The sequence below is a fragment of the Euprymna scolopes genome, chromosome 24 (assembly GCF_053919585.1).
Source record: "Euprymna scolopes isolate OS-2025 chromosome 24, ASM5391958v1, whole genome shotgun sequence".
Lineage (NCBI taxonomy): Eukaryota > Metazoa > Mollusca > Cephalopoda > Sepiida > Sepiolidae > Euprymna > Euprymna scolopes.
In genome coordinates, this window is record NC_136505.1 from 91,295,926 (window position 1) to 91,323,467 (window position 27,542).

Consider the following 27,542-nt stretch of genomic DNA (forward strand, 5'->3'; position numbering starts at 1 on the left):
GAATTCGAAAATCGAATCACTGAATTTTAAGTAAAACCAGTGCTATCTACGTCATTGTCATGTCCCAGTAATGAAAATACCCAAAAATTATGAAAAACAAAGAAAGAAAATTAATTAAAGAAATTTGTAAGTTTTGCTTACATAATAAACCGGAGAGCACGCATGGGAGCAAGCGGGAGGGGTAGTTATTTTCTGCAAACTTTCAACACCTTATGCCAATTTGGGAGAAAGGAGTTATTCCCCTTGTGTTGATGCCAATTACTAGCAAACATGGCAAAAATTTTTTTAATTTTTTTTGAATCATAGAAATACTTGTTTTATGTAATATTCCAGTAATATGTAACTAATTGCGACTTAACAAGTAGATAACATTGCTTTTAATTGAAATTCACATGAAATAGTTTTTTTTTTTTTTTTTTTTTCTTATTACTTTAACAGAGTTCGGTCTTTATAGTTATAAAAAAAAAAAAAAAAGATTTTTGCTCTCGTTTAATGGAAATATTTATAAGTAGCAATGAATCCAGTCAGTTCGTCCAATCATGTTTACATCTGATGGCATCGCTTCTTTCCTTACTGTACTGCCACCTTACTGTACTGCGACGACAAGGGACGTAACCGTGATCTCTTTGCATACGTCAAAGGGGGGATAACTCTGGACTCTAAACCTTCATGGCTGACAGAAAGCGATCTACATCCATGTTTGAAATTCTGTAAAGATTCGTAAGTTCGGAATGATGCATCCGAAGAAGGCTCGAGTTTACATCGGTCGAAACCTTGTAAAAATAACTACCAAGTTCAGGATAGTACAGAATACAAATATTTTCATTTTTGTTTAGATCTTTTATATGTTAGTTTTTTGTTGTTGTTTTACCAAATTATTTCTTTCTAAATAATATTTTAAATTTAAATTCAGTTGTCATAATCATTAAGTCATTAAAATATTAATTGAACTAAATTCAATCATTATAAAACAATGTTTTTTTTTAATCTTTATAAAAATTCAGAAATTAATTTCTATTCGGTAGTTTAAATGATTCCAGATTCCTTTCAAGTTTTGAAACATGAAGTACAATTTAAAAATTTTTTTAACTATTAACATGATTAAGATGGCTGTATTTTGTTAAAGAAAACAAAAGGCTTTATGATGGATTAAATTTTGTAATTAAATTATTTTTTTAATGAGATTTTTTTTTTAACTTGTTTTATTCAATGTTGTTACATTTCTGATTTAAATAAATCGATTGATAGTAAATTAAAAATGCTTAAAGAATCAGGGAGAGGTAAGAAATACACCCTCACAAGAAATCTCAATTGTATTAGTAGAAACTAGCAGGACCTGTGAAAATTCCACAAGGGACTTATGTTGGCATTCTGTAGATATTCAGCGTAAATGCAGATGCCCTGATATTATTGTAGCTCTTTTGTTAAAAATGCAAAAGTATTTATCCAAGCTAGGTCATCGTAGCCAGGTCATAAAATATGCTTAAATGTTTTAATTCTTGCAAATTTTGTATATATTTTAGAGTTAATGTCCTATCGATTTTTATATATTATAAAGTTGCGATTTCAAAAATATCTATATGACTTGGGTTCATCAGCTTGAATGGAAACCAAATCCCAAAACATATATATATATATATTAGTTTCTTCAATTATAATCGAAACAAAAACTTATGAAGAATTCTTGATAAAAAAAAAAAAAATTACTAAAAAAAAAAGGTACCATCAGCTTAAATCAAAACCAAAACTAAGACTTATGAAGAATTCTTATTTAAAAAAAATAGATTATTGGAGTGCCATTAGCTATAATAGAAACCGAAACCAAAATTATGAATTCTTAGTAAAATTATCTATAAAAAAATTAAATGACTTGGGTGTCATCAGCTGAAATCGAAACCAAAACTTATGAAGAATTCTTGTTAAAATTATTTATGACAAGAAATGAAAGTATATAACAATTAAACGACCCGGATGTAAGCATGACACAGAAAACAACACACACGCTATCGTATTAATATATAGATTAGAATCAATTTAATAAATTAGGTACATGCAAAATGAATGCCGATGCTCAAAATGTATAAACATTTTGATCCTTCCCTTTACTTAAAAATTCAAAAATCAGGAAATTAACCAATTTTAATGAAATTTTCAGTATTTATCAAATTATGATCATGGAATATAATGAACTCATCATTTTTACTTACATCTTATTGGAAATGTATTATAAATACCTTTATTGAATTTATAGCTTTCAGTAGTAAAAAAAAAAAAAATGTATTAATTAAGGTGTTTTTTTTGTTTAATTCAATATCTTAGGACTACTTTACTAATTATCTTTGAAATATACCCAGAAAATTAATATTTATCTTTCAAAGGATTTTTACAATGAATTTATTTAACTCCAGTATTTAATTGAATAAGTTAACTCGCCATCAACTTTTTTTTTTTTTCACGTGTACAAATATTTTTATCCTTTTGCAAATTAACTTTCAAATACAATCAGAAAGTAATTTAAACCTACAAAAAAAAAAAAAATTGTGATAAATCTTTAATCCCCCATTTTTGCACATACCTAATAATAAATGTATGACAAATTATGCTAATTTTTTCTTTTTAAATCCAACATGTTGAATGTAATGAAAAGATTAAATGTGTTCAACATGAACGCATTATTATCATCATCTAAATATTAATTTACTTGTCTGGTGTCAAAAAAAAAAAAAAAAAAAAAAAAAAGAAAACGGCATAAGTAACCTTGTAAAATTCCAAACCGGTGTGTTTCCTCGTAGTGTTCCTTGTGAACGCATCCACTGCGGTGTAAATGGGGAGAGGGGAAAGGATTGGTTCGTTGATTGTTTTACGGCATATCAACCCTTTTCAGGTTATTTAATGCCAAATCCAAAGATTTTGAAGAAACATTTTTTAATAGAATATATTTGTTGTTTTCAAGTCGGTTTCTATTTAACCCATAGTTGGGACCTTAACATGTACGACTACTCCGGGTCAGAGTGGATCTGGGAGCAATGGCAATTAAAAGGTGGCTTCACACTCCCCAAAGCCCACAAGCTAGGGCCTCAACACTGGATATAGTTTAAGGTCATATCCAGGACCGAGGGGAAAGGAGGAATTTAATAGAGAGAAAAGATGTTGCAACTTCCATTGAAGCTAAGCGATTTTGGCAGTGGACTCACCGGAAAAAATATAGGAATGTGCCATTGTCGAGGAACTGTAGAGGTAATAGGCCTATAACAAACCTCAGATAATGTGCTACGGTCTGTATGCATTACATTTGCATGTAATGTCATGATTTTTTTAATCCTATTAAGGTCAAAGTTGGAGGGGAAAAATGAGTTCATTTTATATAGATAGAAGAAAGAGATTACAAAAAGAAAAAAAAAAAAAACATCTTAGGTGACTAAATTTTTTTTTTATTATAGATTCTTTTTAAAATTTTTAAAAATGTGCAAATGAATTGACATCTGTTCCTTTATAATTTATATAAAAAAAAAAAAAATTAATCTGTTTGTTGAATTTTCATTGGAAAAAAAAAAAAAATCTAAGTTTTTAAAATCAATTTGGGCATCCATACAATGGAAATAGGTCACAGACTCCTATTAGGATATTGGAGATAAACCGTAATAACCAGATATATTCTGACACTACATTAACTAGATTATTTAGATAAAACTTTTACAGTTTTAACAAAAGGCTGCTGTGGAATTTCCACAGGTCCCGTTATTGGATTTTTTTTTATGTAGGAAAATCAGCGGTGTTGCAATTTATATCATTGTTCTGAGAGAAGTAACTTAAGAGATTTGTTCATTTTTCTTTTTTAAAATGAGAATGTGGATGTAAAAACCAACACAACTTCAAGGGATTGTTTTTCTATTTTTATTTAAAAAAAAAAACAAAAAAAAACGCAACTTCAAGGAATTCTTAGCCGATTTCAATATGGTAGCCTTCAAGTTCAATATAAACAAGTTCTTGTTGAACCGTCCCCTTAAATAATCCAAATTCTACCCAATTTACACCATTTAGTAAACTACCATCTAATATTCATTAACTCTTATCGAGGCCCAAAAGACACTCAAGGATAAGTTGTGACTACCTTGTAAAAAAAAAAATGTTAAAAAATAAATAATGCGACAATAATTTCAAAGGAATTGTAATATTTATTAAACAATTACTATTTTTAATGTAACAACGTTTATAACACTAATAACAATATCATTAAATCCCCAAGAATTGTATAAGGGAGTGATATTGTTTTCTGTAAAATAGAAAAGTTGTCATAGTTTCCTTTAATAAAAATTAATTTAAACTGTTACAGAAAAAAAAAAAAAAAGCCATTGCTGCTTTTTATTTTAATTGGAATTCTTCTTCAATAATAGTCGTATTTGCTTTTGTTAAAACATTTTTTGTTAAAGCGTATATTTTTTGCTATTATTGTTACATTAAATATAGTTGAAAAAGATTTGTCATTAAAATTGCTTGAATGTTTTGTTTAATAAAAATTACAATATCATTGCAAAAAGTTTTAGTGCCCCAAATTCTCGTATGAAGGAAAAAAAAGACAAAAAAAAAACACGAATCTCAGTAAAAAAAAAAAAAAAAGAAAAAAGCTATCTCCATCACAACAATGACAGATTGCAAGAGTGCAGAAAAGTCGAGTAAAACAGATAAAAAAAAAAATGAAAAAAAAAAATAAATCTAAGAGGGTAAGAGTCGTCTCCCTTGAACATTATCAATAAGGAAAATAATTCTTTATTCTTAGATTTATTATTTTATTTTTACTGAGAAAATACTTCATTAAAACATTCTGTAAAATCTCACAAAAGGCTAATATAGATATGAAGAAAGATCGATTTGTCTAAGGGACATAACTACTTTTATTAGTTTTTTTTTTTTCATATAATTTGAGACACTAATTTAAAAAAAAAAAAAAAAAAAGATCTTATGTTTCAAGCAAAGTTATTTTTCAACTACTTTATTTAATGTTACAAAATTTTAAAGTGTATATATATATATATATATATATATATATACACAAGTCACCACTTATCAAAACTCAAACACTCAATGGCAAGAAATAATGAAATGAATAGATTGTTAATTGAATGAGATGATTGCCAAAGGTGAATCGAATGAACACAATTTGATGATTTATGAAAGTTTATGACAAGTTTTTATTTTTATTAGATTTGAAGATGGCCATGTAGCTCCATGGAAGAAGTCCAGTGGTAACACATTTCACAAATGGAAAGTTTTTAAAAAAGAAATTCTGTTTGTGGAAATTCCCTTATATATTAGGCAAACTTGGACAGAATAGAAAGTTCTTTACAATTGTGGCAGGAAGAGGATTTTTTTTTTTTTTTTGCAGTGAATGTCTTATAAAAGAAAAAAAAAACTAGAGATAGTATTTACCTCATTTTCACCATCAGAAAACATGTTCAAAAAGCCAGTGCCCAAGATGTAGAAAACTGAGTAGCCCTGTTGATCTTCTCTGGTAGAGGTGCCTCAGGTGATGAGCCTTCTCAAACGGTGAGATGGTAAAGCCTGGGAAAGTGAACCTCGTAGGACTGAATGATATCTAGTCCTAAACATATCAAACCTTTTTAAGTCTGAATCCAATTATTTTGGTAAAAGTTTTTATGCTTCAAGTTCTTTATATCTTCAAATATTTATTCATGGTTTTTGATTTGATTTAGTTTGGTTGTTTTGCAATGGAAAATCTTTGTTTCTTTTGCAGAATATGACTGAGTTTTGCAAAGGAAAATTAAAAAAATGAATAAAACAATAAGGTTTGCTGCATTTTAGGATAAGAAGCTGATATCTCCATGCAGCCTGATTTATTGAACCAGTCAAGGAGCATAGCTGTAGCTCAGAAAACAATTTCTCTAAAGGGACATAACTCGGTCTTACATTTGAGAGTGTTTATTATGTTGCAGTTTCAATATCAAAATTAAAAGTATATAAATATTTAAAAAAAAAAAAAAAAATCAAACAAACGATTTCAGATTTCATTAGTGATAACAAGAACAGGTTAATTAAGATTTCAAGGAAATTAAAAAAAAAAAAAAGAAAAAAGAAAAAAAAGAAAAAAGAAAAAAAAGAAAAGCAGTTCGACATTATTTAAAATCAAATTATTATTGTTGTGGTTGCAAGGTTGAATAATTAGTAAGGAAATACAATGAAGACGCAAACAACAAGATAACGCAATAATAAGTGTATTAAAGAAAAGGTATATTTACAATATGTACAAATGACGGTGTCGAGTCAGAGAGTCTTGATGGGAGGACATGTACGCTCTTCGGCGTCACTTCCGGTGGCATTTGAGTAAGACACACCAAGGCCAACCTAGGCTTGCCATTTATAGTGTTATGTTATTCGCATATGCAAATAAGTGGTTGCCACCACAACAATTATATAAAAACATAACTGTCTTATTTTGTTGCTTCTCCATAGTTATGCCTAGACTGAATATGAATGCCATTTAAAAAATATGAGGGTTACTCCAAACCTACAGCCCTCTATTTTTACTTCACTTTATTTATTTTTTTTTTAACTCAAAAAGTTGAAGAGCTATGAAGCTATTAAAACATGTGCCATTTTGTACCCCATAACTTATTTTTCTACATAGTCACCACCATTCTCAAACTTTTGCCAGGAATTCAATGATGCATCTCTGCTTCTGACACATTCCTAACAAGGGTTACTTTCTCAGAATCTCACACCATCAATATCTGCAACAGAGAGATTAAACTTTCAGGTCATGAATGCAAAAGTTCAGTCATCATAAGAATGCAATTTGTATTTCTCTCTAATCCATTTGGGCAAAAAAATTGGAGGCATTACTTTTGGAGCACCCCTTGTAGCAAGAAACCTTAACGTTGTACTAATAAAAACCATTCAGTAAAATTTATGTAAATTCATCCAGTATTTTTTTTTTTTTATAGAAATCCAACAAGAAATATTGCCATCATTATCCAAATATTCAAAGAACGATACTTTTTTTTTTTTTTTTTTTTAGTGTTTGACTCCATTTAAATTGATTTCTCTTGACAATTAATTAGAGCTAAATGTTGAATTTATTTAAAAATATAACGAATGAAAGTGTGTAAATTTTCGTGAATGATTTTTATTACATCCATATTCGATCAATTTGTAAGCATGGAGAAGCACCATAGCATTTTTTTATTCACCCCCCCCCCAAAAAAAAAAATCATTGATATTTTCATGTTAACTCCAGATGAATTTCAAGATGCTGGTTGAAGATATTTCAAGATCGTTTTACGCTGAGTGAAGCATTATGGTCATGCATTCCCCCCCCCCACTAACGTTTACCACTGCTGAAATTTTATATTTCTAATAATTTATTACTTTTTAAATATGGAAATACATAAAAATTATTCATGATCATCTTGAAATATCTCAAATCAGCCTGCAAACCAGTAAGAAATTTTTTTTTTTTTTTTTTTAAATTCAGATTTATTTTTCATTAAAAAAATTATGTAATGGTTTTATGCATTAGTGATTTTGAAATAATGCCGATCAAAATTTTCTTAGGATTCCACCGAGATTAATATCAATCCAGAAAGATTACTGTTGCCATCTTTTTTGTAATTCAGTTATCTGCCCCTGAAATTGGTTTAGAAAATTATGCACAAAAATCAATAAAATGCAACCAAAAACAAAAAAAAAAATAACTTGATAAAAACTCAAATAAGCTCCGTAAAAATAAAACGGGATGAAAACACTAAAAGCAACAGAACACTGATAACAGAACTCAAAACTCAACCGATTTCACAACACCTAACGGTACTTACATGCAATGGGATTGTAGTAAACTTTTGTTTGTATCTAACAGGACGCTAGAATAAAATAAAGTAAAAACAAGTTCGTTTGTTTTTTTTTTTGCTAAATGAAAATATAGCGTTTTATTTAAAAAAGTAAAATGTAAACAAAAATGTTTAAATTAAAAATAAGGACATTGCGGTTTGTTTGCAGAAGTAGGAGTTGAATTACAAGTAAAATATATGAGAAAAATTGTGTGCATGTCTGTTTGGCTGACACTAAAAAATGACAAATCAATAGGATAACTTGAATATGTCAGTTCACATTACATTTAAACTTTGTTAGTACAGTCAGAAAAGTAGGAAACAGGGAAGGAATTCCAAAGTCTAGCAGTCTGAGAGAAGAAACTATTAGAGTAGAAGGATCTAGGGATCCCAACAGAGAAGAGGTGGGATTTTGCTGCTTATCAGGTTAGTCAGGGGTGTATACACCAAGGGAGCACAAGTGCTATAAGTTTCACTTTATTAAAGTACTTGCAAAACAGACACAGGATGGCAAAATTGCGGGGATGAGACAGGGGTTGGAGCTTAGTAGATAGTGCGGGACCTTTTAGATTTGAGACTCTTTTTGGCCGTGCCTAAAAGAGAGATATATAATAATGCACCAGTCCAGATGTGGAAACAATACTTCGTATATAGGCAAATGGTGGATTTGTCGAGAAATAGATTGAGTAAATCATTAATTTTTATGAAATTTTATTTTAACTTTTATCCTTTCCCATCGACAAATCGTGTTTCGGTTTGGTAGTTTTATGGCATATCAACCCTTTTTTCAGCTCATTTAATGATTGTAATGATTCTGAACACGAATGAAACCCAGTTAATAAGGCTTAATTCATTTAGAATCACAGATATGCATGTTGAAATAGAAGAATGAAAATTGTTAAGATTTTATACAAAGTAACAATGTTAATATGACTTTCACTCCGAGTGGAAAGAGTTCAGGGTTGGTTGTTTTTATTTTACGGCATATCAACCCTTTTCAGGTTATTTAATGTCGAATCCAGTTATTTTGAAGAAATTTTTTTTAATAGAATATTTGTTTTTTGTTTTTTTTAAATCGGTTTCTATTTAACCCATAGTTGGGACCCTAACAGGTACTACCATTCCGGGTCAGAGTGGACCTGGGACTGGGATCAATGGCAATTAAGGGGTGGCTCCACACTCCCCAAAGCCCGCAAGCTGGGGCCTCACTATCGGATATAGTTTAAGGTCATATCTAGGACAAAGAGTTCAGGGAGGAGTTATGAAAGGATATACAAAGGTTCAAGTTCAAGCATCTGTGTTTCTTAGATGATAGTGATAGGCATGTTTTCTAAGGATGAGTTCCGATAGGTTCTTGTAGAGTGTTGTATCAGCCTGTAAGGTTTCACAAGATTCTTCAGAGACACCCAATTTTGGGGCAAGTTGATGCAGCAACACAAACTTCCAACTGGAAGGAAGGAAACAAACAAAATTGAGGGTTGCACTCTAGTTAATTCAACTTTGTCGGCGAAGAATTCATACTTAGATGACTGCTACATTTCATCAGGACCAGATCTAGATTCAAAAGCCAAGTGGGAAGAGAGGTACAAGATATTGATTTATTATTATACTGGAATATTCGCTCGTGAGGTGTAGCGTTAATGGCAGTACACAGTAATAAACGAATGGAATGCAAGGCATCGCGCGCAAAACGAGAAATCAGCAGTCTTCACGATTTCAATGCCAGCGATATTTTCCATAACGCGGCATTTAGTTGTTCTACCTGGCCATTTTCCTGCAGGTTATAGGCGGCTGTGCGACTCATTGCTATTCCCTTTCTATGCAAAAAATCTGTTAGTTCTGTTGAAAGGAATAATGGACTTCTGTCAGAGTGAATAAAGAGAATTGCATGCCAAACAGCGAAAATAGTTGACAGAAACAATTCATGACCGTTTGTGAAGACATATCTTGACAAGGAAAGGCAAAGAAGAAGTTTGGATATTCGTTGATAATTGTTAATAGATATTTGGTTTGACTATGCAAGGGACGTCAAAAGTTAACACTCGAGTGTTCAAATGGTTGTATCACTTCGACAAGCTTAAAATTAGTGGGATGAAAAAAAAAAAAAATAAATAAATAAAAATAAATTGTAGTTGTATTCTGCACAGACAGAACAGTTCCCAGTGGTTCATCGAACATCCTTGATAGAATAAGAGAGGTTAGCAGACGTACAAAATGAGAAATTTGTGTGATGCCTGGATGACATAATAAAACATGTAGGTCGTGTAGACTGGTTGAATTAGTTGAGGAGCAAACCGCTTGAGAAAGTGTGTATGTGCGGCTGCATTATCTTTCTCTGGATGGTATACAGGGTGAGCCCCCCCCCCCTCCAAAAAAAAAAAAACAGGATATTCAATTGTTTTTCTGAGCATTTTACAGTCAGCAGAGAAAAAATAGGCCAAAGATCCTAGTGTTTTGATGTGATGTTTTGAATATAATAAACTAGTTATGACCAAAGTTTCATTTCATTCGGACAAAACACTAAGAAACGGGGCCTAATTAGAGTTGGGGCCCGTTTTTTGGGTCACCCTGTAGTTCAAATTACAGATTCTTTATGTTAAGAATAAGTAGGTTTGAAAACACTTTTTTTAAAGACCGTGTCAAGCTGGCCTTACGGTTATCGTACTGGACTCGCCGTCTTAAGGTTTTGATTTCGATCTCAGCTCGGGTATTTTCTTTTTACTTACAAAAAGTTAACTGTTTAGAAAAAAATATAATACTCACATGCACATGTTTCAGTTTCTGTATGAATTAAATTTACTGTTGGGACGATTAATCGGAATCGGAATTAGGTATCATAACACTAAGAAACGGGGCCTAATTAGAGTTGGGGCCCGTTTGTTTGGGGTCACCCTGTATTACATCAAATGTAATAAACGCTGATAGTTCAATTCTCATTCTTTTTATTTTGTTTCAAGTCACACATTAGTCTGTAATGAATTTAAAGGCGGAATTGATAAGTGACATCATTTACGCATTGCTTCGATGATCGAATGTGCTTTTTGACCGAAAAGTAATGTTGGTCGCTGACTGAAAGAAATTGGGGGGGGGGGGGAAGCAACTGGGTGGCCGTTATGATTGAGTGGCACACAGGGCAACATACAAAGTGTCAGTTTCTGTGATAAGGGATATGTTCGGATCAATTGTCGTAAGTGAGGTGTGCTAGAGTTTTCTTTTGAGGTTGGTGTAATATGCTAAGCAAGATTCAGGTAGAGGGAAGACCTGGTTCCGTGCTAGCCGTCGAATTTTACCTGAGAAACGAGGAATCCAATGAGCATAAAATGAAAACATTCCAACGAGCTGTTGTTGTGATTTAGCATCTTGTGGTGGAGGTAGATATCTCAAAGCACAGAAGCATTCAGGATCTGGTTTTACAATTCCAAACGACACTTCATACCCTAAAAGGGTGACTCTTTCAGTTCGCATAATGCTCTTATTCTAATTGAAACTTACGCCATACTTCCTATCAACAACTAAGAAATGATTAAGGTTTTCATCATGTTACATCATATTACAGCCACATATAATAATGTTCCTATTTACAATGCCTCCCCACGGGGCAGAGTTAGACACCAGGGTCGTTTTTTAACGTGGAGAAAAAGGAATAAAAATAAAAATTGTCTCAGTCGTGAAGGATTTCTCCTCCACTGACAGAACAAGAAATTGAAATGCAGCATCTGAAGAACAGATACTACACTTTGATCTTGACCTATATCTACATCTGCAAAAGTGTTGGCAACTTTCCCGCGTTTTATTACATTGTCTATTGATCGTTGGAAACATGATACACTGTTTGTTATGCCAATTGGAATACAGCAGAATTGATATAGATTTTCATAGTCTTCAAAAGCTGTGACTTTCTTCTTTTCTTGTATTGGTATTTGATGATACGTATTCTGCAAGTCCGGGGTAGTAAAAACGGAATAGCAATCTATTTTTTGGAGACTAGTTCATCAATTCTTGGCAAAGGGTAAGCATCAAGGTACATGAACCGGTTGATGGTTCGACTATAGTTGATGACAAGACGCTTCTTGTGTCGATCGTTAGTGATTACTAGGACCTGTGCTCTCTAGGGTGAACGAGAGGGTTTGGTAACACTGTCTTTTAAAAAGGTCATGAATTGTATAAACTGCCGATTGATTGGTGAGAGTTTTCTGGATTTTGTAGCAATAGGTTTGCAACCATGCGATAAATGTTCAAGTGGAGAAACAAGACCATGACGGTGTATACAGAGAAGGAATCTTCGTGACCCCCAAAAGGCATTTCTACTATTGAGTGTAGCTTGAGAAAGTTGCGGCCAAATAAGAGCAAAGAGAAAGGACTGAAAATTTGAAACGCGGGTAGGTTAACCCTTTATATGCAAATGTCGCAGACCAGTGACCTAATGTACTCCTTGATAAGGCTGAGGATGCCATTATTATTTTTCTGCGAGAAGTTTGTGTCAGCCAGTTGTATTTATGGATGATGTTTGATGGTATATATAGCTTTCTGAGCTACAAGTATCCACCAGAGCCTCCAGGATTATTCCGTTCACTGAAAGTTTAATTATGGCTTTCGACAGGCAATCGAGTGATGCAGCGGTTACAACGGATGCAGTTGATGATTTACAAGCAGAAGGAGAGCCATTTGATTGGCAAACTAGTTGGAAACATCCCAACTTGCTGCAGCTTCTATAGACCGCAACACGGGTGGGACATTTAATTTGTGGATGTTGTTGATTACAGCAGAAGAAACATTTTTCCCCTGCTGCAGCTGAAACATTTTCAGAAATACGAGAAACTTCACAAGTCGCTGATGGTTTTGGCCGTGGCACCACATGGTGTGAGGTTGATATAAGATTTGTTTCTAGACCGTTTTGAGAACAAACTAATCAGAAGCGTCTTTCAAATTGAGTGTCATTGCTGAATTGTAAGAGAGTGAATGCGTGTTACGAGGGCATCACAAACTGCTTGGTCGCAATATTCTTCGGCCATTACTGCCTTGAAGCGACAATCCACAGTAAGTGAATCTAGCTTCTGCAAAAAATAATCAATCGTTTCACCAAGTACCTGCCTAGAGGTTGCCAAAAGATGTCTAGAATGGACAATGTTAGAGGGCTTTACAAAAAGAGACTGGAGTTTAACGATGGCCGATTCATAGTCACAATTTGCTATTAATTTGTGCATTGGATGGGAGATCTAATTGGTAAGAAAGTCTAGTTTGCTAGTAGGTGGACAGTCGGTTGACCTCAGGAATTTGTTGAATGTACACAGCCAATGTGTCCAATGGTCTGCAGAATCAGGGGCTGCAAAGTTACCATCAGAATGCTGTGGCTTCAGAAATTGGTCCATTTTGGATTAGATTCCAGATATGAAATGATTCGGAACAAGGAAAGCGAATGATTACCAGTTAAGACTTTTTTCATCTAGAATCACAGGTATGCATACGAAAATATAAGAATGAAAAAGTGCTACGGTTTTTCACAAAGTAACAAGTAATGTTGTCTTAAGGAGAACGGCTTCCCATTACCCTGGAAAATCTCATCAGTATGCCCTGTATTTAAGAATTCAGGTGATCGCTCATCCCCCTCTCAGTACAGGCCAATAAGTCTCCTGTGCCTCATGAGTAAGTTGCTGGAATCTGTTAAATAGAAAAGTAATCAACCATCTCAGCAGAAATAACCTTCTTAGTGACATACAATATGGTTTCCGTTCTGCTAGATCTACAGCAGATGTGCTTACAGTTATATCTCATAGGATTGGCGAATCTCTCGACGAAGGCAACCTTTCTAAGGCAATTGCTCTTGACATATCAAGTTTTGACAAGCTTCTGGTCTTGACCTTTACTCCTGATCTTAAATGGAACACGTACATCAAATCTGTTGTCAAGGCAGCTGGAAAAATCGTGGGATCCTATTGATCCAGTAGATCGATCCATACTGATGCAATTCTCTATATAAGAGCCAGCTATGTCCAAGGATGGAGTACTGTTGCCACATCTGGGCAGGAGCTGCTAGAAAGGACTTGTCCTGCCTTGATAGAGTTCAAAATAGACTTTGTAGCCTCGTAGAAGATGTCCTTTTCTCTTCGCTGCAACCTCTATCTCACAGAAGAAATGCTGCAAGTTTGTCTCTGCTTTATCATTATTTTCATGGAAAGTGTTCAACTGAGCTTCAGTCTATGGTCCCCCCTCGCCAAACTTTCACAAGAAATACTCATCTAGCTGAAAACACTATCACTAATTCCCCCCCACTCTTTATCTGTACCTAAACAGATTCCATGAACAAAGCTTCTTTCTTAGAAGTGCACGCCTGTGGAATTGTCTTCCGTTTTCCTGCTTTCCAGCTGACTACAATATGGTCGTCTTCAAGTCCAACGTAAACAAGTTTTTGATGAGCCGTTCCATATAAGTTAACAAATTTACTGAATTTCCATTACTAACAATTACAATATTATCCAATTGACTACTGTACACTCTTAACCCTTATCCTCAAGTGGTATCTTGGCCTTGATAAATAATTATGCCTATGTAAAAAAAAAAAAGAAACAATACTAATATGACAATGATGAATCCAGTAAAAGTTTTATGCTTCAAATTTTTTTTGTTATCTTTAAATATTTATTTACGGCGTTTGGTTTGGTTGTGTTATAGAGGAAAGTTGGTGCTTGTAGTTTTGGATTTGCAGGACATGATTGAGTTTTTCAAAGGGAGAGGACAAAAAAAAAAAATCAAAAAAATCAATGTTTGGTGTATTCTTTTGTCAATAAGCTGGTATCTTCAGACACCTTGCCCTGGAAAAAATATTAACTCTTCCAATCCTGCACGGCCGAAATATCGGCCGTAGCAACATAGCTAAAAGATGTCAGTTGCTATTTTGGCCTTCTACGTTATCAAATAATTTTGCTAATCATCTATTGACTTTTTGGCTAATTAATGCGTAATTGGGTTACTGTACACAATTGTTATAAACGTTTTTATTTTTTTTGTTTTTTTACGCAAGTGAAGCCAACATATTTTGCTTGTAAATGTGGGTACCAAAATTTGTAAACCATTTTAAACCAAAAAAAAGCAAAGGATTATATATTTTTTTTTGGACGGAATCACAACAGAACTTTTTCTGCTGGAGCTCTGCCAAATTTTGCGGGTCTGCTGACACCATTTAATCTCCAATACCCAAATCAGGATGCAATTCAGGATCATCATCCTCAATCAGTTAAAAAATTATTAATGAATACACAACAAATATTGACCCAACGCGTTACAGGTGGTTCAATATTTCATTTATATTCATTAAAACTTAATCCAAAGAAACATGATAAATTGTTTTTTTTTAAATCTATTTTAAAATTGATAGCATTTGAAGTAAACTGTGATAGCAGCCACTTAAAAACATGATTAGCCAATCAAAACAAGTCCCTTATTAAATATGTAGTAGTAGTAGTAGTAGTGAAAAGTTGAAAACGCAAAAAAAAAACAAAAAAAAAAAAAAAACTAATTGTAATTAACAATTCTCGAAAAAACACGAATCTCATCAATCGTGTAACATAACACAAATGATGCCAAATTATCTCCAAACATTTGTCCATGGAAAAAATTTAATTTGCAAAAGTGAAAAGAAAGTGAACATTTGTCATTACACAAAAATAACAAGGTTCTATCTTGTAGAGGAATGCTTTGGGTTCCAATACTCAAAACCGTTATTTTAATTTATCATCGGTTAAGCCATTTTTTCCATGTCGTCACTTAGCAACAAGGATAGAACAACGGGCCATGAAAATTCTACTGTGGGTAAGTTGATAGCGTTTTTTTTTTTTTTTTTTTGAATGACGTGGTCTGTAGGTTCAAACTTCGCACATAAATTTCTTAATTATTTTTTATCAGCTGCAAAAAATTTTATAAAACTTGGAAAATTTACGTTTTTTTTTTTTTGCATGACGTGATCTATTAGGTTCAAACCCCTACACGAAATTTCTTACTGTTTTCTTTTTTATAAAATTATTTTATATAAACTTTTTTCCAGTTAACAAAAAAATATTAGGTTCTCTAGAGTGCAATGTAGAATAACATCTTTTGAACTAAATTACTTCATGGAGGCATGTGAAGCTTCCTCCCGGGCGATTTAACGGATTTCGATGACCATAAAAATATAGGAGTGTGAAATATTCGTTGATCATTATTCAATCCCAGGCAACATCGGGTCTCCCTGCTAGTATTAAATACTTCCCGTTTTGGGTAAAAATAGGTTACCAAATAGATGTTCAAGAAAGTTTTATACAAATTTTTATTTTAAGTAATTTTACCAAAAAAAAAAAAAAAAAAAAAAAAAAAAAAAAATTTCAATTTTTTTTTTTTTTTAAATGTTTCAGCGCTTTTCATTTTTAGTCCTATTTTTATCTTTAAAGTTATCTTTATCTAATAAAGTTATTTTGTTGAGACCTACATAGTATTTCAGCAGACATCAATATCTGATTTTGCCTATCCAGTTTGTCTTTTTTCCTTCCAGCAAGTTTTTAATGATGTAATGTTATATTTGGCTTCAACTGGCCGGGGGGGGGGGAGTTAATATTAGGAAGATTGTTACAATGGCAACAATTTTAAATCTTTATAAATAAAACAGATGTATGTATGTGTGTAAATATTTAATCGATACTCTGAAATTAACAGGAAATACTAATCATACACCAACGATGGTTTTATAACTAGTAATTTTTTTTGTTACAGAAGTTAGCAAGTTAAAATGCAAACAGTTCATTTCAACATGCAGACATTTCTATTAGTTTGCGCATGAATAAATTCAATCAAAGCTAAAAGTGGTGTAATTTTATAACTTATCTATTGTGTTAGCTCAAACAGTACCGAATGTGGCTGGAGCTCTAAATATTTTGGTTTCGATTCCAGCTGATGGCACCCAACTTATTTTATCTATATATATATATATATATATATATATATATAAGTGAGCGCCTCTGTCACCTTTTCAATGTCTTGAAAGCATGACTGTGGCATCGGTGAATGTGTAAACTCTGGCCAGCGTTCTGCAAATGACTGAACTTGCCTTCCCACTTCTCAGGATGTAGAGCAGAGGGACAGAGGAAGCCCTGACAGATCAACTGGGAGATAACAATGGGTTTCGAGCGCTTTCCATTCACTTGCACCACGGATGTCGGCGCGCGGTACAAAATAGCGATCCATTAGCGGAAGTCTCATTTAAAACTGGCAATCTTTAGAACAGATGCCATGAAGTGATGGTTGACCCTATCAAAAGCTTTGTACTGATCCAAATTGATCAGCGCGACTCAAGCTTATTTGTACAAAATACGATTCGATTGAAAAAAGGCTCGTGAATTTTTATTGGGGTGGGGGTCACCTTGATATGAAGTGGTTTGTGTAGGTGGTTAGACACAAATATGAAGAAATAATTGGATGAAAACAATTAAAATATAAATCAACAATATAAAATAATTTATTAACAATTTACAACTGGGAGAATTATTGTGAAATGAGAAGTTTTAACTGTCTGTTTTTAAGTCGATATTGGTAAGCACCCTCAATTGAATCTGCCTGGTCTGTTAATCTAAAGGTAGATAACTCATGTGTCAAAATGTCTTGTCAAGGATACAAGAGTTATTTCTCTTATAATATTATTTCTTAGATGAACTGGTTATCCATCTAATAAATATCTTTATTTTACTTTGTTTTTATTATTAAATTACTTGTAATCTAAAGTTACTTAAGATTATTGTTATTAAAATAAGACAATAAGAATTAATTTTTCAGGACTGATACAGCTTTTGAACGAGACAAAATAGACTTTTTGTTCAGTTTTTTCTGACTCTTTACATGACCAACCAAGGAGATATTCAATCAAAAGGTGATAAAAGCAGACAATTTAACTCATAAATTGATTAAATCATGAACGGAGAAAGAAAAAAAAAATGGGGGGGGGGAATGGGGGGGAGAAATAATGATTAGTCAACAAATAACCATTACCAAGGGCAATAAAATTATAAGAGGCGTTTCAAAAGTAATTCCTAGTTTTTGTATTCCGCCTGGATGGATCAGAAGATTGCACGGTTTTGATGACTGAACTTGTGCATTTATGACTTAAAAGTTTTAACTATCTGTTGCAGATATTGACTGTAAGATTCTTAAAAAAAAAAAAAAAAAAAAAAAAAAAAAAGCAACCTCTGTCAAAAGCAGATGCATCGTTGAATTCCTGATAAAAGAATATTAGGAATGTTGGTGACTATGTAGAAAAATAAATTCTGGAGTACAAAGGCTCGCTCATTTTAATGGTACCACTCCCATTTTTGTTACTCTTAAAGTTAAAAAGATAAGAGGCTTTATTTTTGAAATAACCCTTGTATCACAAAGTGTGCTCGGAACGCCCATCACTGGCAAAAATGTATTAAAAAAAAAAAAAAAAAAAAAAAAAAAATAGGAAGCTTTACTTTTGGGACGACCCTCGTAGCTTAGGTTCAGTTTAGAGTTACAGTAAAAAAAAAAAAAAAAAAAAAAAGTTTGGATTTTTGTCCGATTCAAAAGAAATCAAAATCAAAGTCAGAGATAAAAAAAAAGAAAAAATTTTTTATGTTTGATTAAGAAAAAAAGTTAAGTAATCACTAAAACGAAAAGAAAAAAAACCCCGTCTCATTCGTCTTAAAAAAGAACGAAAGAAGCAGCTTTAATAGTCTACTGACAATTTAATGGGCATATTATTTTGTCTGAATAAACGGCTGAAATGTAGTCTTTTTTTTTCTCTTGAGTTTGAAACCGATTTACAAGGTCATGATGACCTCTTCAGACAATTACAGAAAATGGTTACGGTTTTGGGCTTTTTTTCTTTTTTTTAAATTTTATTTATTTTTTTTTTTTAATTTTACAAATTATAATCCCACCACTTTTCGGCAAGCGTGTTATTTAATACTGGAGAAAACAATACCTAGCATAATAATTAAAAAAAAAAAAAGTCTTAACTAAAAATAGTTTCTCCATCTATAAGATTTGCAATATTTGAAATGGTTTAAATCCAACAATGCAATTTTTTTTTTAACAAATGTATTTATTTATTTATTTAAAATCAACCAAATTTCGACGTTATACGTCCTCATCTATGTAAATAAAACAATATATGTATGTGTTTAACCTATAAACTCTTAAACTACTAGTCCCATAGTACTGAAATCGACAATAAATAGTAATCATAGAAAAAGGATGGTTTATAACGAGTAAAATCTTTGTTTGGATGGATGAATAACGCATACAGTCGGCAAGTTAAAATGCTGCAAAATGTTCATTTTAATTTGCTGACATTTTTATTAGTTTTACGCAAATGCAATCATTCGCTAGAATTGGTTTCAATTTAAATCTTACCTGTTAGGTGAGCTCTAACTGTAAGGACTGCAACTGTAGTGGTTTCAATTATAGCTGATAGCGTTAGTCTTGTTTTAATTTTTGAAATCAGTAATAATATATAAATAATATTCAATAAAGTGTTCTGTAATAATAAATACAAAATCTGGATGAATTAAAATATATTAAAGCGTATTTTACGACCAGCAAGGTCGGGCACACCCTGCTAGTTAGGAATAAAGAAAAAAACATTTTCTTTTTATTACTTAAGACAAATTACTAGGGAAACTGGGGGGTTCATGCCTATTCAAAACAAAGTCAATCATTTCTCTTAATGGCTCAAATTAATTTACTAAAATAAAAAGCAAAATAAAACTAGAATACAAAGTTTGTGAATTTTTGAGATGAGGATTAATCATTTGTATTATTCAGATTACTGTTCTCATCTTGAGTGTCATTTTCACTACGTTTTGGCCGATGTAACCTCTGACCTTCAGGTGTAGCTTGTCGAACTCTGGTAATACGCATAGAATTTAAAATGAAACCCTTTATTTAATCCACAGGGATAGCATACTCTAGTTCCGACAGCTATGAGCAGGTAAAATTATGAAGTAATTTGCAATTGTATTCTTAGAATCGTCTGCACTAAGGACTGAACCTTCAATCTCCAGAAGAGTGTCCACTTACAACTGAATTTTCCTGAGTACTTTATCTGCCAAACTTTCGCAAAAAAAAAAAAAAAAAATACTCGTTTATCTGAAACCACTATCAATAATTTTCCCCACTCTTTATCTGTGCCTAAGCGTAGATTCCATGAACAAAGTTTATTTCTTAGAAATGCACGCCTGTGGATCTCTTCCGTTTCCCTGATTTTCAGCTGACTACAATATGATTGTAAACAAGTTCTTGATGAGCCGCCCCCTTCGGTAATCCAATTTACCAAAATTCCACTAACGATTACTACGATTGTCCCATTGTGAGGATGTGGTCAAAGAGGTATATGCAGGAGGGAACACTTAGGTAGGGATAAAATACTATTTGTTTATTTTTCAATAAAGATGAAAGTGGAGAAAAAAAAGTGTCTTCATAAAGGAGTACATAAGGGTAATGGCAGCTAAGTTGTTAATGAGACACAGACTGCACACTTGAGTGTATAAAGTTCATTGACATCAACTAAAAAAAAAAAATAAAATAAAATTTTTTTTTTTTTTTACATTACCTTTGAAGCCAAATGTACTTTCATGTGCATATATATATATATATATATATATATATATTACATAGAAAAATGCGAGCATGAAAAGTAATATGGTTAAGATTAAACTTAGAAAAGTAAAAATCTAGTTGTTAAAACTGGAAAAGAAAAGGACAAGACATTCTAGTAAAAAATATAATAAATTTAGAACTTGAAATATTGCAGCATTAAGAATTTATATATAATGTTAAATTGAAAATTTTTTTTTTTTAATTAATGCTGCAATATTCTAAATTATAAATTTATATTTTTTACTAGAATATCTTGTTTTTCTTTTCCAGTTTTAACTAGTTCTTTTACTTTTCTAAGCTTAATCTTAACCATATTACTTTTCATGCTCGCATTTTTCTATGTAATCCATGCTTTGCTTTGAGATATTTACTTTTTGCGTTCAATATCATACACATTGTCAACAATCCATAAAAAAATTACCAAATTGATTAAATAAAAAAAAATCAATAAATGACGTAATTAAGTAAATAAACAGACAGAATGGACAAAAGAGAGAAACAGAATTAACAGGTGACTTCATAAGTGAAAGATTATCAGCTCTAGCATGGCAAAGAAAATCACTTTTGTTATATAACCCAAATAAAATGGCATGCGAGCAACATTCCCGCTATGATTTATGAAAGTACCGACGATGAAAAAGTTGCTTTGGTAACTAACAGCCGATCAGAAGAAACCGTCTCGCATTCCTTACTAATTCTGAGGACTGAAACATCAGTAATTTTATTATAACTTTTAATGAACAAAACTTGAATTTTTTAATTCAAAATATAGCTGAGAAGGTGACCTATAAACTGTAAAAATTGTTTGAAATTTGGTTGCAAGATGAGTGAGCAGTGAAGCTTTAAAGCAGTTCTACACGAGTAAAACTAACAACTATATATTCAAACAGTAGTGTTCGAGATATATATATACACACACACACACACACACACACACACACCCACACACACACACACACAGGGAGATCCGACGTTGTCCAGGATTGAATGAGGATAAACAAATGTTCTACCCTCCTATACTTTTATGGTCATTAGAATCGGTGAAATCGTCCACCTTTTAGGGAAATCGATTGACTGCTTGCTCTAGTAGCCCCCCCCCATCTCCACCCACAGTCCAAAGTACATTGTAGTCTACATTGAACTGTAGAAAATCTGTTGATTTTATAGAATTATCTGTAAATAATGGCTTCATTTAAAATGCAAAAGTTAAGTACCATTGTGCAATTGCACTTTTAAAAAGAAACACGCATTTGGAATGCGCCTCTGTCTTATAGAAAAATCCACAGTTGGTTTTCAAGGCTAGACCCTTCTGCTTATAATGATAAAACTTCTCAAATGCACTTCCGATGTTAGGTTGTCTAAAAGTGTTAACTTTGGTTAAAATAAGATTTCCTCTTTCTTTTTTAATCAAATTGCTTTAATTATCAATTTGATGCTTATCAGAGGCATTCCAATACAAAACCTACTTAAGAACACTGCCAGACACATCAAGTACTTTCATGTAAAATTTAAAACATCGGCCCAGTCATTTCCGAACCCATACAGAATGAACTCACAGGAAGTTTCTTTATATAATAGTAGAGAGAAGATAGATCATTTTTTAAGGGGTGGGGACAAGTTCAATGCTATATAAACCATTAAAAGCAGCTCCCAAATCAATACTCATATCATTATAAACTTTTATGGTGATAGATGATTGTAGCTAAGTGGTTAATGATATAGACAGTAAATCTGGGTGTGCCAAGCTGGAATCCTGTTCTTCAATGATAAACTCACACTTGACCTTGTGTCTAACCTCCTGGGGTGAAGATAAATAAAATGAACGAGTACACAGGATTTACAACAACAAGAGGTTGCAACTTACAATGATTTTTTTTTTTTTTCCTATTCATGACACCTAAAACTGATAATTCTATCTGGAATTGCATTTCCTCTATTTAGAAAGAAGGGATATACAAAGGAGGTGGTGGATGGGGGGGGGTGCTAAATGCTAGCTTTGGAGAGCAGAGTGTACATCCATAACCACCACCACCCAAACTCAGTGGATTCTTAGAAAACAAACTATTCCACAACATCATTTGGATAAAAAAAAAAAAAAAAAAAAAAAAAACCCCGGATAGAATTCTCCTTGATCCCAGATTTCTTATCTGATATATCCTCTCGCCCCTCTCCGTTTCCAGCAAACTTTTTCCACGCTGGGAAGAAAAATAAAACCCTGTTCGGTCACCTTGAGTGAAAATCCTAGTTGGTTGTTTTGTTATTTTGTTTTACGGCACATCAACCCTTTTTAGGTTATTTAATGCCGAATCCAGCGATTTTGAAGAATTTTTTTTTTAATAGAATATATTTTTTCAAGTCAGTTTCTATTTAATCCATAGTTGGGACCCTAACAGATACCACCACTCCGGGTCAGAGTGGACCTGGGAGCAATGGCAATTAAAGGGTGGCTCCACACTCCCCAAAGCCCGCAAGCTGGGGCCTCACCAGCTGAAATAGTTTTAGGTCAGATCCAAGACCGAACTTGTAAGAAATAAAATCTTTCAAAGTCTGAAGATATGGCTGTGATGAAAATGGCAAGAGTTTTTGCAATTAGTAATCGTTTTTTGTAAATGTGTGTCTGAAGACATTGAATAGGTTTAGGGCGTTGCAATGGTGAATTTAATATGCAAAGGAGTTGAAAACAGGTAATATAATTAAGCGTTAATTTTGGCATATGGAGCAGTTTGAAATTTGGCTCATTGGAATGTGTATTGAGGATCGTATAAAGAAAAGACTTTCATGTCTGGAAACTATTGATAGAAAAAGCGACTTTAACAATCATTTTAATCAAAGTGTTATAGCCGATTTAACAGCCCATCAACCTGAAGAACATCAAAATATTACAATAGCTTTACAAAGAGGGTCAGACACCCCCACGTCTTCATTTCTCGAAAATAAAATATTCAATAGGAACATGGCTTTCCATTATTTGGATTAATCGGACAATTGCTCTCTTGATTGCACAACGTCAATGTAACCTCCGACCTTCTCCAGGTCACCATGTTTGGCAAAGAGGAAAAGGGGATTAACTCTACACGCTGAGGTTTCATATTTTGGTTTTAATTGAAAGTACATTTACAAAAAGTCAATAACATTATCAAGCAAAACACAAGGGGTATTATTTCTAAACTAGCGGTGGAGGGGAGCGCCCGACTTTGCCCGATCGTAAAATACACTTGAATATATTTTAATTTGCCCAGATTTCGTATATATTATTACAATCATGATTTCAAAAGTAGAAAAAAAAAAAAAAAAAAAGCAGTATGTGAGTGCTATCAGCTAGAATCGAAACTGAAGGCAAAACTATAGCATTTAAAGCTGGTGATGTTACCACTGTACCAAAACTGATTAAAAATTAAGATAATGTACAAAATGTATGATTTTTTTTTTCAATTTTGGCCAATTTTTGACCCCTTAAAAACTATTTTAACCGGCTAAAGACCCATAAAAGAACGGCCCACAAAAAAATCCAATCATTTGAGGCCCCCAGTGCAGCCCTGCGACTTTAAGTTTTGGAGGAGATAGAGTTTGAAAATATGGAGACATACATAGATTATTTGTGACTAAAATTTTAATAAGATCCACTTTCGTAAATTTATTTGTTCAGGAGGCAGACGTTTTCTGAGATCATGCAACCTTGCTTTTAAACTTTTAAGTTTAACAGTGATGATGCTATGTAAAAAATTCAAAAAAAAAAGAAAAAAAAGTTCTTTCTCCAGCAGGTCAGCTATCTTAAGATTCTATTTTGTCCCTACTCACGTGATCCAAGTTTATTTGGTCAGCCAACCCTCTCGTGATTTAAGACATTCATGCTTCTACGTTGGTTTGTCCAGGAGGATGAGCGCTCCACATGAATATGCAAGCATAACCAATTTATCCTAACGATAACTGATGTCCATTAAAGAAATCGTCATAGAAATAAGATTACACAAAAAAACAAAAATGCTTTTTGTAAGGTTGTCAGAAATATCGATTACTAGCAAGCCACCTGGCATTGCCAGGTCGTAAAATACGCAAAAATATTTTAATCAATGCCGATTTCTTATTTATCATTATAGAGCCAATTCTTTATTGATTATTATTCGATATATAGGAATGATTTCAAAAGTTTGAAAAATAAAATTTCAAAAGTTAAAAAAGTCTTGGGTACCATCCACTAGAATTGAAACCAGAACCTTCACCACTCCAACCTTAGTTGTTATTTATCTCTCTACAGTCTGAGCTACCACCAGATGGATACAAAAGGTTAAAAGTGACTGAGTTACGTTTCATGTTGCGTATGTGCAAAGGTAATAGCACGAGCAATGTTTTATTCTACTTACCTTGCCAACATTAACTGTTTTATTTATTTATCAAGGACTATGATCCTCATCTTTCTTAGTTGTTTCACAACGTTTCAGCCAACTATTCCTCTAGCCTTCGTCAGGTGGTAACTGCGACGGGATAGGAACTCCGAATCTCCTAACTAAATTCTCAGCAATTACTGCCATCCATAGTTGTTGTCTCAGCAGAGGCTTACTTGGCCCCAAAAAAACGTTATAAAAACACTATTTCTCTACAGTGCAATGTAGACTACAATATATTGTGGAATAAGTCACTGCAGGGAGGCATATGAATCTTTCTCCTTGTGCACCATAATAGGTCCACAACTAGAGCAGGCTATCAATCGATTTGATTAAAAAAAAAAAAACAAAAAAAAAACAGGTGATTTGACCAATTTCACCGATTTGGATGACAATATGGAAGTGTGACACATTCGTTGATAATCACTCAGTCCTGGGCAACATCAAGTCTCCCTGCTAGTAAAACTATAAACAAAAGAAAAAATAATTATGTTCGATATTGAAACCATATAAAATAATGATGCTACATTTTTTTTATAAGTTTCATTGGTTTTACCATAGCATTCTGTAGTTGTTTTCAGTGATTTACTCAGCGTTTTGTTTTCCTCCCTTTCATCTGACCAGATTTTTAAAAGCTTTGATTTATGCAAGTGCGTACACATACATGTATGGAAGATGGGCAATATCCAAACTTGACAATTTCTACTCAGAAGTCATAACACTTTAACCAGGATTTACCAAGCTTGCTACTTATATCCACCCGCCTTTTTTTATTATTTTTTTTTTTACAATATCTAAGGAATGTAACCTTTTTTAATCACATCTGATCTTGACCTTCAGCTGATGCTTAAAAAAAAGATTCCGATTATCAAAAGATTCAATGCTTTGGCTAGTATTTATTTCTCTCCCACTGTGAGAAATATGACAGTTGTATGGAAACTGGGATTGAAAAGTCAGTGCTCCAGAGGAGGAGCAGCATTCTGACCATAGAAAAGTTGCCTGTGCAGCCCTGTCAGCATTCCCCGGCAGAAGCACCTTATGAAAGGAATAACACCTTTTGTATGGTGCACAGGTTTATTCATATTTCCAAAAACTAAAGTAGTGAAACACAGGTGTTTAAAACATCCCAAATCTCTGGGGCTGGGCTGGAAGGAGTGAGCCTTCTAGACGTGTCTGCCATAGGCAAGATGCAGGAGGAAAAGAGAAAGCAGTTGCAATCCCGTTTCTGTTTCAGATGTCATTTCCTATAACTTAGTGACTAACAGTAATTGGGGAAAGAATTGTCAGTTTCCTCATCTCAAATGTAGAAGCAGTTGTGACAAACAGAATCCTCAGTCGATAGGAAGGATTGACCCCCCCCCCTTATGCAACACTACTTTTATTAGAGATGTTGGCAACCTTCATGTGGTTCCTCCACTAAATATCAGATTATTTATAGGGTGGCAGCTTATCCATACAGACTAGAATCAAGAAAGTAAAAATAAAAACTATCAAAAATTTATGATTGAAAGGGGGAATTAGGGGTTCATACCTTTCTCAAAGTTTTCCTTTATTGTATTATTATTCATTGGACTACTGTTCTTATCTTGAGTGTGATTTTCACGTTTCGGGCGATATAACCTTCGACCTTCTTCAGGTGTATCTTGTTGAACTTGGGATTGAACCTACAACCTTCAAGAGAAGGTCACTTTTAAAATTGATTTTTCCCAGTACTCTTACCACTGTGCCACGGGTCCTTGCGGTTAGAGTACTGAGAAAAATCAACCGAGTTCGACAAGATACACCTGAAGAAGGTCGGAGGTTATATCAACCAAAACATTGTGAAATCACACTCAAGATGAGAACAGTAGTCCGATGAATAATAATACAAATTTTCCTTTACTCATTTTCAGCCCCCCAAACAAGGCATAGTGCCACTTGGAATGCAAAAGGCTACTATTTGAGATTATGTCTAACAGAAAACTTAATTAAGGCATAGTTAAATACAAGTCATTTTTGGTATGGAAATCACTCCAGACAAGGCATGAAGTCGCTTTATGTAAGAAGCTAAAAAAGAAAAAAAAAATACTTAAAAGGTCAAAGCAACAACAAGAAGTGTTAGATGGATAGAATCTGCGTTGCCAATTTCGTAGTCTGTGACAGTATCCATTAGGGCATTTAGCACACCTGTTGTTCTTCAGATGGTGTTAAATCAATTTAATCTGCAATAGATGCAAGAGCTGATTAGATATATTAATGCATGTGCGCACAATTTTTTTCTAAATAAAGCAGATATTTTTTTCCCCCATCCCAACAATTTTTTTCCTCCAGTGTGCACGTGTGTGTGTGTGTCTGCGCATGTGTGTAGCCACACTGATACTCCAAGGTGAGCAAGTTCAGCGTATTTGACGGTCTTCCAGCCAAGTGGGAAATTAACGAGAAAATGTGCACAAAAGGAAATCTGCTTTCCGACATTTTCCAGTGTAAATAAACCATTTACTACTCCAAGATCTTTTTGTTTTGTTTGTTTTTTTTTTATTTCAATGAAGAACAAATAAATGGGAAGTGTTGGGGGTTTCAAGGGGGGGGGGGGTTCAAGTCTGTTGGTGACAGCCATTACCAACACAAAAGGCAATTGCTACCACCATCATCAGGTACAATGACCAACCAATTCGGGATTCACACTTAACTGAAAACAAGAATG

At 33.2% G+C, this 27,542-nt stretch overlaps 1 protein-coding gene and 1 long non-coding RNA gene across 6 annotated transcripts in view; one reads left to right on the plus strand and one right to left on the minus strand.

Annotated features, from left to right (window-relative positions):
• The window catches only part of LOC145246840 (adenosylhomocysteinase-like 1), a 736,073-nt gene that overhangs the window by 685,609 nt on the left and 22,922 nt on the right, over positions 1-27,542 (minus strand). For 3 of the 5 annotated variants that reach the window (XM_080108677.1, XM_080108675.1, XM_080108676.1), the window contains exon 2: positions 7,830-7,874. The exons of the other annotated variants lie outside the window; for them this stretch is intronic. In XM_080108677.1, the coding sequence (XP_079964803.1) occupies positions 7,830-7,874 (45 nt within the window). The remainder of the gene's footprint in view (positions 1-7,829; positions 7,875-27,542) is intronic. 5 annotated transcript variants of the gene reach the window in all.
• The window catches only part of LOC145246845 (uncharacterized), a 121,255-nt gene that overhangs the window by 36,406 nt on the left and 57,307 nt on the right, over positions 1-27,542 (plus strand). The window lies entirely within an intron of this gene.